The sequence below is a fragment of the Chaetodon auriga genome, chromosome 20, assembly GCF_051107435.1.
Source record: "Chaetodon auriga isolate fChaAug3 chromosome 20, fChaAug3.hap1, whole genome shotgun sequence".
In the NCBI taxonomy this organism is placed as follows: Eukaryota; Metazoa; Chordata; class Actinopteri; order Chaetodontiformes; family Chaetodontidae; genus Chaetodon; species Chaetodon auriga.
This window is the reverse complement of record NC_135093.1, coordinates 11,100,100-11,118,885: the sequence shown is the minus strand read 5'-3', so window position 1 is coordinate 11,118,885 and position 18,786 is coordinate 11,100,100. Positions and strand designations below refer to the sequence as shown.

Below are 18,786 nucleotides of genomic sequence, written 5' to 3'. Positions count from 1 at the left end.
TCAAAATGTTTTCTCTAATCAAGCAAAAAAGAGATGCAACACGAGTCTCTGACATAGTTTGACAATTTATAGATGTTACTTTGCGCTTTTAAGGAAGAGTTAGACATTTTGGGAAATACTGATGTTCACTTTCTTGCCGACACTTAAATGAGAAGATCATCTATAACCGTTCAACTTCAAGCTGAGGCTCGCAGCCAGTTAGCAAAAACAGAGAACTCCATCAGTATCACACCCATATTAGCATGTTCAGGGTTTCAGTTGAAAAGAATTGAATCACGAATGTCTGGAAAATGAAGCTTTTTTTTATTCATTTTTCACACTGGAATGGATATTTGAAAAGAAAATGTTCAACAGCTATTTACAAATTTGGTTCAATTTCATTAATCTGTTTATCAGTTAAATTCTTAGGAAAACATACACACACACTCATTGAACTAATGCTACACATTGACTGAACCCCTAAAAGCGCTACCAAGATCAAAACATTAAGTCCACATTAGCATTCCTCTATTTTAAAACATAGCTCTTGTGCTCATATCCAGGTAAGACCCCTGAGGGTGGGCATGTCCATGCTGGTGTTGTCTGTACAGATGCCTGAATGGGATGGAGAGGGATGAGTGAGGGTCCTGGCAAAGCCGGAGAGGGTAGGACGGGAAGGCTGGGTAGAGGGCTGGGGGAGGGGTGGAGGAGGGAAGGCTGGAGGGAAGTGACGGATCCAGTTGAGGGAGAAGAGAAGGGTGGTGCAGTACCATCTCTGGGCGATAGGGGGCAGCAGGATTGAACTGAGGGATGGTGCCTATTTCAACCGGAGGGTACGAGGAGGTGGAGGCGCAAGTGGAGGAATTGGGCAGGTTTTGATGATGGGCTGTTTGCGGCAATGAGGTGGCAGACTGCTGGAACGAAGAGGAGACAGCCAAGCAAGAGGAGGGCTGGAAAGGAGGGTGAGGAAGGGAGGATGAGGGATGAGGGAAGGAGGAGGGAGGGAAGGCAGCAGCCAGGGAGGGAGCTTGGGCTTGGTGGCTCAGATTTGGGAGGTGCAGGGCAGGGTGGGCAGAGCTGGGAGACACATTTGGAAAAGGCAGATTTTGCATGTGTGCAGGGGCAGTGGGGAAGGCAAAAGATGAGGGACCCCCATGAGCAGGGAGGGAGCACTGCAGACTGTGAGCTGGTGGTTGGTTTTGGTTGGGGAGGGGCTGAGCGGTAGCTGGAACAGGATTTGTATGAAGAATATTTGGATAGATAAAAGCTGCTGAACTTTGATTGCTGGGTGTGTTATTTCCGCTGGTAATAGGTTGACCCTGGAGCGGTTCACTCGGTTGGGTGAGCAGAGAATGAGCTGACATTTGGCCTTGAAGACCTGACTGACACGTGGAGGGCGGTGCAGGAAATGAGGCGTCTGTAGGTGTATGCGGGCTGATTGTCTCCGGGATGGTGTCATAGGCAGAGGGAGAGGAGGAGGACAGGAGTGGCTGTGGCGAGGAGGAGTTTGATGGGGGTGGAGTAGGGAAGGTGAAGGAGGTCTGCTGCAGTGAGGGAGTGGTGGTGGTGGAGGAGGAGGAGAGCGTGGGGGAGGAGGAGAGGATGGAGGGATAGTCGATAGGAGGGATGGAGGACTGAGGATCGGATGTGTCTGATGAATTGGGGAGGGAGGAGAAGGAGGAGGATGACTGAGGAAGAGGAGCCAAGGGGAAAGAGGAGGTGTTGGGCTGAGCAGCAGGGAAGGTGGAGGTGTAAGATGTAGTTTCTGACCTGTGGAAGAGACAGATACATATTAGTGTTGCAAAAAAATAGCGTAATTTGTAATTTAAGAACACACACAAGAGTAAATGCCCCTCTTTCTGCACACCTACCTTTCAATCATACTATTTGCCACCTCGCTTCCTGGAGTGTTCTGCATCCCGTCGGCCATGGAGATGCCGATAGTATCAGACATCTGGGATGCCATGAATGCCTGCCCGAGGTCTAGTGGCTGCTCCGGGACCAGCGTGTCCTGATAGGAGGCCTCCTCTGGTCTGAACCCACAGGAGGGGTCAGGCAGAGGGGGCAGAGAGGCCAGAGCGAGGGCCTGCAGGTCTGTGCTGCTGGTGGTGGTTGTGGTTGTGGGCTGTGGCAGAAGATCAGCGGCGTCACATGGATCACAGTTCACTGAGAGAGAAGGATGGAGAAGTGGAGGGAATGAGTATGAGGGAATACAGGAAGTAACAATTGGCTAGAAATAATGTCCAAATGAATGATTTAAAGTGGCCTAAGTGTGTTTTTCCACTTACCAATATCCAAAGTTTCAGTCAAGGCAGATATTTTGCGCTTCTGTCGTGCATCTCTCTGTCTGCAGAGGGAAAAAAAAAGAGTTTAGATCCTCCACAATGCGTATGCAATGATGTGAGGGGTAAGTAACTGTGTGTTTCTGTGTGAGGGATCTGTTGGGAATTACTTTTTACTGTTCATGCCGTCCTCTCGGAAGCCTTTGGCAAAGGGGTTGGAGTTGATCTTCAGCTCTGTGATCTGAAAACAACAACAAAAAAAAAAACAGTTTTATAGTTTATCTTTCCTTTTCTGTACTTGTGTTCTTCGTTCTCAGTTTCTTAATGTTGCATCAGATCTTTTAGATATAATCTGCAGAGAAATGTGATGACTGCTGCTCAAGATATCGATGCATAGATTTGGTACCTTGTTGTTCTGGTAGGCAGTGACTGTGATGAACTGGGTTTCAGGGAAAACAAAGGAGTGCTGCCCTCCGCCCCACCGCAGCACGTCTCTGGCTTCAATGACATGAACTCTGGGCTGGTAGCGATGCAGCGAGTGCAGGATGATCTGAAAATAAAGGAACAGGCTTTGAATAAAAGATCTACCTTTGGCTGTACTGCGCTGAGCCAGTGGGTCTGCAGTACTTACATGTCCCTGTGTGTCCAGTGTGTTGTTGGTGAGCTTGGCGTAGTGAAAGGAGATGGTGCGGCTCTGCCAGTGAGCCCCCGTGGCGGGTGAGTCTGGGTGGATGAAAACCCGGTCCGGTAGCCTCGCCTCCGCCCCGCCAACGGCCTGCCAGCCACCACCTTGGAAACGATAGCGGGAGTTGTCCGCAGGGATGATGTCCAGGAGGACGATGTAACGGAGAGATGGGTTCAGGCCTGAGAGCTTCAGCCTCAGCCCGGGGAACATCCGTCTAGCAGAAAGGAGGGACAGCAGACAAGGTTAGCTCACTTTTTAGTAGGTTCTCTTAAAGGCAGTTTGTTCATCCCACGTATTTATTCATGGGCTGTTTCAGAGTGCATTTTATCCAGTACTCACATTGTTAGTGGGATTTAGTGCCATGCTCTGCCTTTTAAACTACACAGCAGCAGATAATGTTGAGAGCAGGGATTGGGTAGAGGATAGTGGACAGTGGAGGGAGTGGAAGAAAAGCAGAAAACAGGTAGGATCAGAGAAGTTGTGGAGAAGATGTTAACTGAGTGGTAAGTATAGGAGGATTAAACGTTAAGATAAAGACAGAGTGAGGGGTCAAAGGTCAGGGAATTACGTCCTCTCACCTGCCCTTCTTTGTGATGATCATCTCTGTGCCCACCGAGCTGAACTGCTTCCACAAAGATGCGTTCTCCAGCTCCATCCTCACCTCGTCTTTTTGGGTTTTGGTGGCAGGCTCGTTGGGGACGGGCGGAGGGGCCAGCAGCCTCGGGGGCAGGGCTTTGGCCGCCGCGTCGCATGCAGGGGGGTACATGGGCATGTGGGCTGGAGCCTGTCGATCTGTGGGAACATGAAAATCCAGGTTTATATGGTTGGAATAAAGGAAATGTTGATGTATATTTTAGTTACTGCGAGTTGTACAAATCAATGGATCATTCAATTCTCCATCACTTTAAGTTTCTGATCTGGTTTGCAGCACACATTTAATTGAGTCTTTGAGTTAGCGTGATGCCTGTTGATGACTGTTAGAGCTAAATTTTCAAACACCATTAAGAAATTATAATAAAATAAAATAGATTTTTAAACACACCTGTCTTCCTGTACGTCCAGTCTCCTTCGCCAACACACACACACACACACACACACACACACGCACACACTTCCTCTCACCTCTGTAGAAGCATTCTCCAATCCTCTGTGGTCCCAGAGCCAAACTGGGGTACATCTCCACACTCAGCATTTTCCTCGTATGTGTTTGTCCTGTAGCTCGTCCTCTTCACATGCAGTAAAGTAACATTTCACTCCTCCGCTCCTTCTGTCTCCTGCTCTGCTTCCTCGCACAGGTTGAAATCAATCTTCTGTGGCACACGAGGCCTCTTCTTGAAAATCTTCTCCTCTCTGCTGCCTCAGTGTCAGCTCCTCTCCCTCTGCTGTCCTCTGCTACAAATGCCCACAGCAGTGACTTGCTCTGTTAAATAGGTGTGTGGAGCTTCACACTTCAGGCCAAATGGCTCCTCTTTCTGCCTCCCTGTCTCAACACACTCTGCCCCTCATCCTCCCTTCTGTTCCTGCTCGATAAACACAGAACACTCACATCGAGAGGTAATTCAAAACATCTAGGGTTTGCTTTAGTGTCTGCTGGGAAAGGATTTGCATTGTTTCATGTCAGTAGAGGTTCAAAGAACTACCTCCACTCAAGTAATCATTTCAATTATTTGCACTGCATGCTTCATTTTATGGTGCTTTTTAATTCTGTTTCACTGCAATTCAGAGGCAAATGTTGTGCTTTTGACTTCAATACAGTTATTTTACAGCTGCAATTAGATGCTTTGCAGATGCGCAATACATAATTTATAAAATATTATGTATTTGTAGCAAGTGAAAATTAGTTAAATGAAAATTTAAAGTTGGGTTTATAGACAAGAGATGCACAGAAGATACAGCAGGCTCGTTTGGGAGCCCAATGTTTCTGAATACCATGGACGAGGAGACACAGGTACGTTTTAAATCAGATATTGTATTGCAATAGTTTTAAAGCAAACATAAATACGAAACACAAAGGCAGGCCCCTTTCAGTCCAGAGTTCAGAGTTCAATGCTTCCACCTGGGATGGAAGTCCATTCCTACCACACACAAGTTCTCATCAATGAATCTCATTGAAAAAAGTCCAAATTATAGTTGACTTTAAAGACACTGTTTAGTCACCATAAAAACAATGCAATCAGTTGAAAGGGTTCAACCGGAATACATACAGGACTAAAATCAAAAGCCCTAAAAAAGGTTGAAAACATGAAATCTATTGTTTGACTAGTCAAGCATTAAGCCTGATTCACCGTGTGTGTACTGCCATCTGTAAACTTACTTATTTTCTATGATTGTTTTAATAATTGTGAGAAATGCTACTCCAATTTCAGATGGCTCTTACACACACACAGAGATCCAGTAGTTTACTAGAAGGTCCCCTGTGGCTGCTTGACGACTTGATGACATGCTTCTTCCTCTCTGCACTCGGCTTATTAGGCTTTCTCAGCAGGGAGTCGGGCCTTGAATGAAGGTGGAAGAGGAAGACAGTTTGGCTGACGGCTGCAGTTTGGCCACAATGCAGACGTGAGTGTCCACAAGTTGATATGAGAAGTTTGAATTCAGATATGAGCTCTGTATCACAGCTGATTCAGGGCAAGCGATGGGGAGCATTTAAGACAATTTAACACAGCTGAATGATCGATTTAACACAAATTCTGCTGTTTTGTGAGTGAGGTTTGGTGAGCAGACAGGATTTCTGGTTAAAACATCATAAAAATGTAGACCACACACACAAACCACTGCTGGCACTCCCAGACAGTGAGTCAGTGAGTTAGTATGAGTTGAGCTGGATACTGACATACTGCGTACTCCACTGCATGTAGCTGCAATCAAAATGTTATTTAAGCAAAAGTGCATAAGTATTATTATTAGTGTGTCACTCAAGTAAAAGTACTCATTGTGCAGCAGAGCCTCTCCTGCTGGTGTTACATTAATGTGGATTATTCCCATTGCATTAACATTTAAGAGGAATTTTAATATTTGATCCAGAGGGGGCTCATTTAGTGATTTTACATGCTTTTTAGGTAGTTTAACCTACAGCAATATATCATCATTTATAAAGTGTTCATATGTTTTGCATGTAAAATGGTCAATAGTGAACTATTTCTCACTCAAATGTAGGAGCAGAAGAGTAAAGTATCTGAAATAGAAATACACAATCTTATACATGCAAACCATTTGCAGTCAGGTGTGAGATGGCTTCAGTGCAAAAAAAACCAAAGGAAAAACAAAGCCCCAGTCTGCTTTTGTTGCATAAACTTGATTTCCTTGAAGTGACAATGGTCACAACAAGTACTCATGAGAGACCTTAATATGCAGTAATCTGATGCTTTTTGGAGGATTCGTCAACAGACCACGGGGGCTCTTCAGCACAGGATTACTGTTACATCATGAAATGAACAGGATAGACTACGCAGGGCTTTATCTGTGTTGCTATTTCAAGTGAGGATCAAAGGGAAGAAGAAGAAGAAGAAGAAGAAGAGGGCCCAAATCTACCTGCTCACAGACGTTTCTGCCTGTATAAAGAGTAACAGCTGGAGTCACTTTACACGAGTGAAGTCTAAATGTTGTTCTAGTTGTTGTTTACCTTCTCCATTTGTGTGTGTTTGCCTACGTGTGTGTGTCAGGGAGGGATAAAAGCGAGCGTGGACCGAGAGGAAGTGGAGGTGTGAACGCCACACCGAGAGGAAGGTCATTACCTTGATGGGGGCGGCGAGGTGTGTGTGATGTTTCCTAACGTTTTTACGAACTGACAGGTGTGTCGCAGGCGCTGCAGCCACCACACTCTGTAACAGCCGATGATGAGGAGCGTTACTGCTTGTTTTTTTTACTATTACTGCAGCGGGGGCAGGTGCTGTGTGCTGTTTACAGTGCCTTGAGCATTAGCATAGGCCTGCTCTTTGACATGTATGTGCTAAGTGGTTTAATTTCCAGCTTTGTTTGCTCACTGAGGTCTAAAGGTCAGGTATTGAAAAACACTTGATTTATCAGTAAAACCTGATCAGTATTTGTCTTTAAATTTTCAGCGTTGGTTCCCATTGGTGCAGATGTTACTGCTGTTTGAACACTTCCTGCATAACCGGAGTGTTTATGTTGGGACAACAGGCTTTTAATCTGATGAGGATTACTGTTTTGTTTTTTGCCCCTGTGCACACAATGCAAACACTCGGGGAAAATGTATTTGTGGATGCTGAAAATGTCTGTCCACACCGGCACAGGGAGCACTTGATGTCACAGGTTATTAGGATTAAAACACGATGTGTCGTCCGTAAATAAATCCTCTGCATTCAAAACACACATGCATTCAGACTCCAGATTACATGCTTTTATCTTCAGCTCTCATTGTGCATTTGAGGATATTTTGTCTTATCCAACACACCCACAGTCCAGTTTTTTGATCAACCATGACCCATTTTTATTAAGTCCCTGCCAGAAATACATGATAAATATTCCAAAATGAACCGAGGAAGGACTTTTCATCAGCACATGTTGCAGATATACAGAAATACAGTGTTACTGTTTTACAGCCACTGGATACATTAAGAGCCTGCAGTCACTTGACACACATCCATTTGAATCACACCATTGGTTAAAGCAAACAGCGTGTCTGTAATGTCGTCAATTTGAACCAATCAAAACAGTCAAAATGCATCCAACAGACTAACTAGCGTCGGTCAGACCACCTCCAGAGGGTCCCTGTCAGCCTTGGACACCGTCACTGTCACGCTGTCAGGAAGACGCACAGCCAGCCTCTCCCTGAACACAGCCAGGAAACCCCGCTCGCTGTTGCTATGGTCACTGAGGATGACGCTGGTTCCCTTCGCCACGGCGTCCAGCACTTCATGGTGGGACATCTCACCTGAACAACGGATATGATAATTACATCTGCAGGCATAAAGCAAGTAAACTGACTCTAAACATGAGGAATAGATGACTGTTTGTCCACCTGTGATGTAGAGGTCTGCCTTGACTCCATTCAGCACCGAGGCCCCAGATCCAGCACACACGGCCACAGTGCGCACAGAGGACTCTGGAAAATAGCAAAATAATGACTTACTGACACACATTTACATCTCAGGACCATTTCAATAAACATCAAAGCTTGATATCAATGCATGATATGAAGTTCTCATCCTCTCAGCTTCATTTTAGGAGCACTGGAGTCGTTTCAAAGAGAGTTTATTCATCACTTCGGAAGCACATTCAGGGCTTGTACAAGGGTTCATTACCTCGCGTCTGTCCCAATCCCAGAGCCAAACGGAGGTGACCCAAACCCAAGTGGGACTTCATTTTCTGGATGGCTGTTGCCACGGTTACTGGCTGGTCTAAAACACTAAGTCGCCCTTGGCCATGGCCCGGGAGAGGGGGCTGCAGGGAGTGAAAGGTGGAAAGTTAGTGAGAAGAAACAGTTTTTTTGTTTGTTTTCTTTTTTTTTTTAACATGGACATTAATCTAAACAACATGGCGTTTCCTGAATTCCTTGATGTTCTTCGGTTTATCGTCTATAACAGCGGCGTGTTTGTGCTGTACCTTTTCTAACTTCAGGATGCTGAGGGACACGCTGGGAGCATTGTGTCGTAACAGAGTCTGGACACTGGGGGTCAGCGCTGAGTCACTGCAGGTCACACTGACATGGATTCCACTGCTGTCCGAACTGGTATGAGGGCAAATGAACTATTATTCACCAGTGCATGGGAGCTTAACGGTAACTAGAAGTTAAAGCTATTGCCTACATATTCTGTACACCAAACATCACGACTGACCGTGTTCAGGTTAACCCAAATGATTAGTGTCTGTTCTTTTCAGTCAGTCAATCAGAGCGCAGGATTTTTAGCCTTTCATGTGTTGTCAAACTTATGTTATCAGCTTGTGACACTGAAGTTGTGTCCGTTTGTCAGGCTCTTTCTGGAAGCTTTGATACCCAAGGTGTGCAAGTCAGCTCCCCAAATGCATTGCATTCACAGGCTATGCGGCCAGGATCATGAAGCAATGCTGGATGTTGTGCACAGCAACTGTTTCTTCATTAAAACCGACACTCAAATCTTGCACAAACACAGTTTTCACAACTGCAGGTTGATTTCATGCTGCACTGAAACTTAAGAAAAGTACAGTTAAAAGGTTCTTGAATGAAAGGAAATCAATGTAAAACTTATATTTTGGAACAGATCTGCAGTTCTGTCAAGTAGGTGGAACTTAGCACTCATATAATTTCTAATTCATTCACACATCCTTGACAACACGTATTGGCCCACCAGTGATTGTCACCTGGCAGCTTCCCATCCTGCCCACAGAATATTAACAAATTTCTCAAATGTGAGGAGGAGGAAAATGCAGGGCTGCCAGCTCTCACACACTGACCACGCCACCGTCTATTTTCTCTCACAGTGACAAACAAAGTCAGAAGTGATCGTGCCGTGGTGTGAAAAGAGGACGCCGATGGCACGCAGACAGACGAGAGTCAGCAGCTCTCCTGGCAGCAGCGTCTCTCCCTCTCCTCTGGCACCGTGCACAGGCAGACGGGACTGATTCCCACTCATAGGTTATTGGGACTATTAGGACTACTAGGATTATGCACTTGACGTGATTATTATGTCCCCGACCGCTGAGATGGGTAATGTCACAGAAGGCCTGCTCATAAAATGTACTGACTTCACCGATAGTGAATCTCATGTCTGTTCTCACTGATACAGGCTAATGAAAACATGACCGTTGGACCCCTGGTGTGCGCAAACATGTACAAGACCTGCCGACTGAATGTTGTAGAGCTGCTCCACTGTCACAAGCCTTCAGTTCCTCCATGACACCGTTTAGTTCCTCCATGCTCCTGACCGTGAATTCCAGTTTGTGACTGTGGGAGGCGCCACCGAGGGCCTGACTCAGCACAGACACCTGACCGCTGCCTGAGAGCCAGAGACAAGACACAAGAGATGGAAAAAGGGGAGAAGATGGAGGACACTTGGTCAGAATATCGGACCAGTGGGTCAGTGTCATGTGTCACAACATTTTAGCCTGTACCTTCATTAAATATGCAGGTATTGTTGGTGTGTGTGACACATTTTCCATTCAGAATGACCTCTTACCAAGACCCCCAACCAGCCAGTCGTTTACTCCTCCTTTTACACTATCCCACGATGTGTGAGGGGAGAAGATCGCTATCCTGGCCTCCACAGCCCGGACGGCCAATCGCTGCTTCCAGTCCTTCTGAACTAGACGCTTGATTGGCCGAAACAACGGGGGGTGATAGGAGATAATGAGATCACAGCTCATGGCCTCTGCTTCCTCCATGACGGCGTCTGTGAGGTCGTTGGTCAGCAGGATGGTTTTAATGGGCCGAGATTCGCTGGGCTCCACCAGCAGGCCGACATTGTCCCACGACTCAGCCAGAGAGAGAGGAGCTAGCTGCTCCATCACCTGCAGAACGTCTTTGAGCTCCATCAGGCCCAGACAGTGAGCAGAATGAGCGAGGCAGCGGGGGGATGAGTGGAGGGGGACGGAGCTGTGTTGGCTTGTCCAGACGCTCAGTGAAGGGGGAGACGGAGGGGTGCACGCCCGTGAGGCCCAGGTCCTCCGGGTACAGACTCTTCTATAGGTGGGTGAAAAAAAAGCCCGTGGAAGGTTTCTACATCCAGTCAACATCAGTGGAGACCTGTGTGAATACCCAGAAAAAGAATCCCCAATGAAGTAATACCTTAATACCTAAGAGCAGCAGATCATACACCAGGAAGAGCCCATCGTTCTTTTGAATACACATCCTGAGTGCTGAAACGATGAACTGATTAATCAGTTAGTCAGACATGTAACAGAAGACATCTGATCATTGACTGTTTAAGCAAAATACCAAACACTGATTGAGTCCAGGTTCTAAAATGAGAGGATTTTTTTCTGTTTCATATTATTAGAAAGTAAATAGTTGGTTTAGGGACTTTTGATTGAAACGTTTCACTGTAAAATCTGTAACAGATTTGATTGTGAAAGTAGCATTCCTGTCATAAGATAGATAACTATAACTTATGCGTTTAGAAGCTACATTTGGTAAACTGTTGTCCTGTTTGGAGAACCTGCTGTGCTACTTGTGACTGTCAGTGGCTGCTGCCCAGCACGCAGCTAACAGCGAAGCTAGCTAGTTAGCGAACATTAGCTGCTAATCCACACCGAATCCACACCGCCGTGTTTAAAAGACACGGACACACATATCAACTCGGACATGAGTGAACTCGTCATACTTTCGCTTGCCTTTCCACTTCAGAAGACTACCGCCACTCTGCTGCTGTGCTCATTCCTCCCAAAGCGACTGAGAGGCTGCGCAGGTTGTCCATTTCCGGTTTCCGTTTCTTAATGCAACGGTTTTATTCGTCCATCTGAAGCGTCTGCGTGACGTCATTCAAAAAAATCGAAAATCAAAATGTTACCAGACAGAGTGAGTATACATATAATACGAGACTGAAAAAGTGATATATATAAATATTTAGTATGATTTTTACTATTTGAAGGTTTGAAAAATTCAGCTAAAAAACATGAAATGTCTGATCAGAGATATTACACACATAATTAATACTGTGCTGGCAGATCTGATTCATCACATCTAATCAGTGGTAGAAGACCCTCTGAGAGACAATACTCCTTTATATTTATCTGTTTGCTTTGAGCTCATTGAAACAGCATACAGGTGGACTACAACCCTTTGACTTCTGACTGAGGGATCAGGCTCCTCCTTTTTGTCATCTGTAATGACCCTGAATCCAAATTCTGGTCAGTAGGCTACAAATGCAGAAAGATCATGTTTGTTCAGGAACAAATTAATATAACTTAACTCTCTATAGACTGAAGGAAACCAGATTGACAGTGTAAAAATCAATGCGTTCCTGCAAAACTGTAAACTTGTAAAGACTGAAATTCAGCAAACAGAACTTGAGAGGATGAATTTAATCAGATGAAGCTGAAGCAATTCACTGAGTTTTTGTAATCAGGCTGTCAGTGACACACAGAAGTTTCTTTATCCCCACAGCAGATGTGTCCCATCACAGTCACTTCTTTCTTTGACTCCTCTAATATGTTCGTACTGATAAACATTTGAGTCCCACAGAGCTGATTTGGATTTGGCTCAATGCCTGAAAAACATGTTAAACCAGAAGGAAACATGCATAGCTGCTGGTGTTATGTAATACTGTTCATATGTTATAAAACAAGTTCACAGACTAAAATGAACAGGAAAAGACTATGACTTTGATAAGCTGTATTAACGCTCGCAGGGCAGGTGGTTCAGCAGAAGATACCCACTCTGCATCTGCCACTTCTCAGAAAGATTACCGGGACTTTTAGAATAAATAACTGAAATCCACACACACGCTCACACTCGCAAACAAATTGGACGGCTATCGATGTTAGGGTTAAAACCTGCAGTTCTCATTAAGTGCAGGACGGCAAACTCAGAGAGAGAGAGAGAGAGAGAGAGAGAGAGAGAGAGAGAGAGAGAGAGATTATTGTGGATTAATGAAGTAAAGGTCGCTGCTGGATGTTAGAGGGAATCAGGGAAGGATCAGATCAGGGCAAAGGCCGGGCGATGAGCATTACATCATCCGATTCTTCCTTTGGCCTCATCAACCACCCCGAGCACTGCACCCCTCACTCCACATGAGACCCCCTCTTCAAACATGTACTCTACATTTTCATTATAAAAGCAGTCTTAGTCCTTCCTAAATGACTCTTTCTGTCTCATTCTCACTCTGAGTGCCAGCACACAGAAAAGAGCAGCTATTTGCAACACAAGAAACCCCGTCTTCATTAAGCTTATTGGCACTGCTACCCCCCCCCCCCCCCTTGTATCCAATCTGTGGATTGCCACTGACAGATGTGCATTTAGTCATTAGGTCTGTGTTTTCAGAGAGAGGACAGCTTCACTTTCGTTAATTGGGACTATAAGCCATCGTGTTCTGTCCAGTTTGTCATTCAATAACATCTGTCTGGCTGATGTGACCCGGCCGTAGGGGTGCAGTGTGTCCCTCAGCGTAGGTGTTTAATCTCAGCTGTGCTGGCTTTGGGTCGGTTTGACACAGTATATTGGGGACAAACCACAGGACGAATTCTGCTCACAGGTTTTTAGATCAGGCTGGGAGGTGAAATCTGTGGAAATTCTGGTGCAAATTTGGTATTTTGATTGTCGTGTTGTAGCAGCAGCCATGGCTCAGATACTAACTGTGCATCTTAATGACTAGCAGTGGCTTATGATTCACTGTAGATATATATTCTGTGTGTCTACGACTTTTTCTTTTTGCCGTGGTAGAGAAAGAGGTGTTGTTTTTTTTCTATAATAGTATTGTATAAAAGTTTAAAAGTCTGGTATCGTCTCAGCATTGGTACGTACAATGTTTCATAAACGGCTAATGCTCTTTAATTCGTCCCACTTTTTACTTCAGTGTCCAGATTTCCACAGATGTTAACAACTTGTTCTGAGAATTACCAAAATACAATTCAAAGATGGCTCTTTAAAAAGCTAAATTCTGGATGGGCACATCTCTTCCCTTGTTTTTTTTTTTTTTTTTTTTTTTCTGCACTTAATACCTAGAAATCTGTTATGTATGATGTCACGATGTCAGAATTTTGAGATGATGTTTTGCGAGCACCACTCTTATCAAATCAGTCGCCTGTCCATTTCTGGCCACGCAATCTCTTTATCCTGATGTCCTTCCAAAACCAGGACAGACAAGCTACTCAATCCTCAACATTTCTACCCACAGTGCAGCTGCGTCGCTGATGTTTCTGGTTTCCAAATCCCCTCTTTGGCACATGAAACAGAGATCATTGCCTTGATGTATTACACAAGCGGTGCGCTGTGTGTTATTATGCAAGTTGGTTTATTATGGCGGTCATGCTGAGAATATGTTCCACATTTAAGTTAATATGACACTAAAATTGTTAAGTCTCTTTACTTTCTGTGGAATTTGACAAATGAAAAAGCAGTTTAGTCTCTCAGCACGTATGCGAGAAAACCAAAAGTCAAATTCACGCAGATGGGAAACATGTTGCATTGATTCAAATCAACACTCAAAGTGTAAAGTTTACCTCGATATTTTATTTTGAATCTGTAAAGACCAGGATGTAAGTTCCACATTACAAGCCCAGGCTAAATACTGTATATATATATATATGCTGTACTATACACAGTAGTAGCTTAACTGTTAGCAGATGCTTGATTATGACATTGTTTCAGTGATAAGAATGATGCAATACTGTCAGAACAATTAGAGAATAAATGTATTTCATATATTCCATAGAGATAAATACATTTCAAAAATTCAATCCAATTCAACAAAACAATCCAAAATGACTTCCTGTATATACAATTAATAAATATCAAACAAACCAATATAGTTCCATTTGTTCCATACTATATTAAATAAACATTTAATTTAAAAAAGTGTCCCAGAACATGATTGTCAATCGCTGCATAGCTGTAAACTCGTCTGTGAGAGTGACTTGACTTCACAGCACTTTCGTGTGAATGTTATTACGTGTTTGTTCTTAATAAGTACAAGTTAATGAGTCGAAGAGCTTTCCAGGAAGATGACGTCAATTAATGTTTGCGGAGGTGCGAGGGTGCTCTTCTTGACTGACGGCCTCCTCGACCGTCATTGATGGGACATCATTCTGACGAACTCTGCAGAGAGGAAGAGTTTCATTACTTTACTGGCTTCATTCATCTTAAATAAAATCATTGTCATTGCACTTGCTTTAAACCTGATGGACAAAGCAACATGCTTACTGCAACAGCCGCTCACGAGCTCTTGAATCACCTGCACTACTGCTCTTTGTGTCACTGCAGCTAAAAACAGTTCATACCTTCAAAGTCTACTGTGCCGTCTCCGTTGTCATCTGCTTCTTTTACTATGCTATCTATCTCTCTTCGGCTCATGTGCTCTCCCATCAGCTTGGTCATGGCGGACCTCAGCTCCTCTGTTGTGATCTCTCCATCTCCGTCCATGTCGAACTAACCGGAGAAAAGATAGAAGACGATAAAGAAGAAATGTTTGCCAGCAACTGCCATTTTTCAAAATGATGTGAGAGGCTGCAAATTGATTTTGATTCTCACCTCTTTAAAGGCGTCTTTGAGCTCCTTCACGCCTATCATCCCAGCTGTTTCTGCCAGAAGCTTTGGGGTCATCAGCTCTACGAAGTCCTCAAAGTCGACTCTGCCACCAACTGGAGGCAAAATCAAAAGCAAAGATGCAGGAATTCAGAGACATCCATCACTCTTTGTTAGTTAACTACATCTTCTGCATTTCTTACAGCTGTGCATCTTAAAAGTTTTGACTAAATGTCTTCAAACGATTCTGTGTAAAGAAAAAAAAAACACTTTCTCCTGTCAAAAAATCTTGTTTCAAATGTTTTCTTCAGCAGGGACTCACGGTTCATGTTGATGTTCTGGCTCAGCTCAATCAGCTCCATCTCTGTGGGCATGTAGCCCATCGTCCTCATCAGATTCCCCAGGTCCTTGCAGCTGATCAGCCCGTCCTTGTCTTTATCAAACTCATTGAACGCATCACGCAGCTCTGCAGAGGTGTGCAGCAAAACACTCAAGTCAGTAAAGACTGTGCGGCAGAAAAATGTGTGCGATGGACAAGTGAGTGTCTAAAAAGCACGAGGTGTGAAAGGTCTGAGGGTTGTGTAGTTCGAAGTAATGAGCTTAGCTGACTTTTTCTGATGTCAAGATGATTTAACTCACCATCAATCTCATCATCAGCCAGTTGTCTGGACTGCAAAAAGGACAAAAAAAACCAGAAGGTTAAATCCAGTGTTACACGGACAGTGACATCTACCTCACAATTAGCAAAATGGATGTATTGTGTAGCCTTAATATAGAATATTCATGCAGAATTAAATAACCCTGTAATAAAGAGATTACACTGTGGATTAAAGAGCACGCAACAGCGTGCAATATCAAAGAGCGGGCACGGATTCTCTCTCTGTATCTCCCACGATTTAATCCTGTCACCTTTTGGGTCATAATCCAATCAACCTTTCATAACAGTTTGCAAACATCAGCCATCAAAAACAGTAAAATGCCATAACTGTTGTACTCACAATATTTTTCCCTCCTCGCAAGAAAATGCACGCGGCCCCAAAACTCATGTCTGCAAGAGGAGAAACAGAGTGTGGTGTGTAATCAAGAAAAGTTATGAACTGATTAACATCGTCCTACACTTGATGCAGAGCTGGCCAAAGCCAAAAGTCGGGATTAAGACAGATTGAATCATCTGTGTTCACTCTTAGGGATTGAACACTCTGATGTCCCAACGGTCAGTCTGTGAGTATGTGTGTGCGTGTGCGTTCATTTTCCTAAAAACATCTCTCAAAAATGTAAAAAAAAAGTAATTTGATAGATTCATTACAGAAGAAATTTGCCATTTTGATGCCACTATTACTACAAAAAACACTGCTCAATTAGATAAAAGCATTTACATTTTATATATTTACATATAATATCTATAGATCATTCTGTCTTGAAGTGTCACCCTGTGTGTGTTTGCACTCACCTTCTTCTGGTGATTTCTTCACATCAGCCAAACGCATCATACACGACCCCTGAAGCCGAGACTCAGCAGCTGGCCTATGCAGCGCACAGAGCCCTCTGTCTTCTGTCTGTCTCTGCCTCTGCCTCTCAGTGTCCGTGTGTGTCCCTCCTCGTGCAGGGCGGCCCCTGTCCTCTTGGCGTGTGGCGACCCCGACTGTGCAGCCCGAGGGGATGCTGGGAGGTTGTATGAGGGGAGGTGTGGCTGCATCCCGGGCAGGGAGGAGTCAGCGGTGTGAGGGGAGGACAGCAGGTGCATGTGTGAGCTGGAGAGTGTTGACATCATACTGTAAGTTATACTGTGAAGCTGCGGCTGACACAAGAAATAGGATAGCGTCAGTTCACAGGGGTAGAGTTGCTTGTTTATTGTTTCTGTTCTTTTGCTGACTGTCAATCGGTTACAGTAGACGTCCAATTCAGTGCAGATTCAGCACCTAAAAGGTCAAGTATATTGATCACAGTGTGAAAGATCTGGGCCTGTAAACAACAGTTATTTTCATTATCAATCACTCTGTTTGACCCTCTAAAAAGTCAGTTTTGTGTTCCTCGGTTGCATTTTTGTTGTATTGTCTGGTTGTTTTTTGTTTGCTTGATTTATTTTTGTTTTCATTGGTTTTTTGATATTTTTTATTGCTCACCTTCAGAATCCAAAATTTCTCTGCCAAGCTTCTCTCACCTTCATGTGTCGCCTGATAATTTTCTAATAAAGGCAAAAATGCTCCAAATTATCTAATAAAATCAGCAGCCATAATCTTTTAATGTTTTACTTTAATTTCCTCGTCAAAATAAACAACTTTCTACAGTTTACAGGGTAGTTAGTTATCGTAGTTTGAAGGCTCAAAATGACAGATTTTAATCTCTCTGTTGAGAAACATACGGCGGTGACGCTCTCAGAGAGCTGAGGCTCATTTGGATCGTCTGTCTGTTGTTTCAGCTCCTATTGTTTTCAAAGACATGATGGCAAAACAGATTAAGGACTGTATTAAAGAGCCACAGGCCAATCACAGCTAGCATCCCACTGTGGGATAATCTGTGTGAGTATTGGTTACATCTCCATGAAAAAAAGGATTATTTTTTCCGTGAAATTCCCTGATGACAATGTCTGGGATTAATGCCCCGGAGACAATCCTCACTTCCTGCCGCGAGGATGCAAACGCTGAATTAACTGGCTGAGCTGAATCACTTCAGCAGAGGGTCTTGATAGTCTGTGTGTCCTCTGCTCTGACCTTTTCCCCTCTGCCTGCTCCGGTTATGTAAATTCATCTAAAATCTGTTCGCATAAGAGGAATAATCCGCTGGGCTACGCACTAGTAATGATTTTATTATCTTTTTTTCCTCACTCTGTGGGAGTGGGCCAGCTAAAGGATTATGCAAGGCTGCATCCACGGCTGTGAAAAGTTGTCTGTGGAGGGCAGGAGGAATATGGGTGAGGAAAATGGAAAACTGAGAGGAGGAGAGGGGAGGGCTGGGTTAAGGATGCATAGGTTGTGTTATTAGGAATGAAATAAAACAACTGTATAATTTACATTCAGATGACTGGTGACAGTTTGACCTCAGCTGAGGGAGAAGGATAGTTTAGAAAGTGGTAATACACAGAGGGACAATGTTTGGTTTAACTGTGCGTTTTGTGTATGTTGTGTCAGCTAAAATTGCACAACACAGAGATTATACTGAGTGGATTATGGGAGCAAAGGCTGAGCCAAATGAGCGATATGTGTGATTGTGATGATATGTCTGTGTGTGCAGAGATGCACTGTCATCAAATCAGCTTGGCAGGAGGAAAATCATTTACATAAAACATTTTGAAAAAAAAGAGGAGCAACACACCTAAATAATGTATAGTCATCTATTGCAGTTATTTCTTGGTTTGTAATTTGCAATATGTTGCCTATAGATTAATCTCTGCAAGGAGAAATGCTGGCAAATTTAACTGGAAAAACAGCTGTTGTGCTGGTTGATGAGTGTTTGACAACACAAGCCAGATCTGTCCTCCTGCATTATCTTCTAATTATCTTCTAATTTCCATGAACTACCCAATGGAATGTAAATCCTTTGCATCCATCTCGACCAGCTACAAAAATAAAGTAGTAATTACACATTTATGTATCAGTAATAATAAACCGGTAATACCATAATACTCACATAATGGCATGCAGGACTTCTTCTAGTTAAGCATTTTACAATGTAATATTTCTTCTTATGCTCAAGTAAATAACCTAAATATTACTTCCAAAACTGTT

The 18,786-nt window shown here is 43.9% G+C and overlaps 3 protein-coding genes across 4 annotated transcripts; all 3 read right to left on the bottom strand.

Annotated features, from left to right (window-relative positions):
- Nucleotides 1-532: 532 nt before the first annotated feature.
- Nucleotides 533-4,138, bottom strand: tbx6 (T-box transcription factor 6). Its single transcript, XM_076759223.1, is given in 9 exon segments — nucleotides 533-583; nucleotides 585-1,749; nucleotides 1,851-2,145; nucleotides 2,268-2,326; nucleotides 2,432-2,502; nucleotides 2,668-2,811; nucleotides 2,893-3,160; nucleotides 3,525-3,738; nucleotides 4,069-4,138. Coding segments are annotated over 9 exon segments (2,337 nt in total).
- Nucleotides 4,139-7,377: 3,239 nt separating this feature from the next.
- nif3l1 (NIF3 NGG1 interacting factor 3-like 1 (S. cerevisiae)) lies at nucleotides 7,378-11,302 on the bottom strand. Of its 2 annotated transcripts, none has more exons than XM_076759242.1 (7): nucleotides 11,205-11,302; nucleotides 10,062-10,627; nucleotides 9,725-9,881; nucleotides 8,512-8,635; nucleotides 8,211-8,349; nucleotides 7,928-8,011; nucleotides 7,378-7,840 (listed from the first exon to the last, which is right to left on the bottom strand). In XM_076759242.1, the coding sequence occupies exons 2-7, from the start codon at nucleotides 10,615-10,617 to the stop codon at nucleotides 7,656-7,658; spliced, it is 1,245 nt and encodes a 414-aa protein (XP_076615357.1). In that variant the 5' UTR covers nucleotides 10,618-10,627; nucleotides 11,205-11,302; the 3' UTR covers nucleotides 7,378-7,655. The 2 variants fall into 2 exon arrangements, with proteins under 2 accessions (XP_076615357.1, XP_076615358.1); XM_076759243.1 differs by having other exon boundaries at nucleotides 11,215-11,281.
- Nucleotides 11,303-14,030: 2,728 nt separating this feature from the next.
- On the bottom strand, nucleotides 14,031-16,719 carry cabp5a (calcium binding protein 5a). Its single transcript, XM_076759262.1, has 7 exons — nucleotides 16,512-16,719; nucleotides 16,060-16,109; nucleotides 15,701-15,731; nucleotides 15,384-15,527; nucleotides 15,068-15,177; nucleotides 14,818-14,965; nucleotides 14,031-14,635 (listed from the first exon to the last, which is right to left on the bottom strand). Exons 1-7 carry the CDS (start codon nucleotides 16,549-16,551, stop codon nucleotides 14,607-14,609), a joined length of 552 nt encoding a protein of 183 aa, XP_076615377.1. The 5' UTR covers nucleotides 16,552-16,719; the 3' UTR covers nucleotides 14,031-14,606.
- Between the last annotated feature and the right edge of the window lie 2,067 nt (nucleotides 16,720-18,786).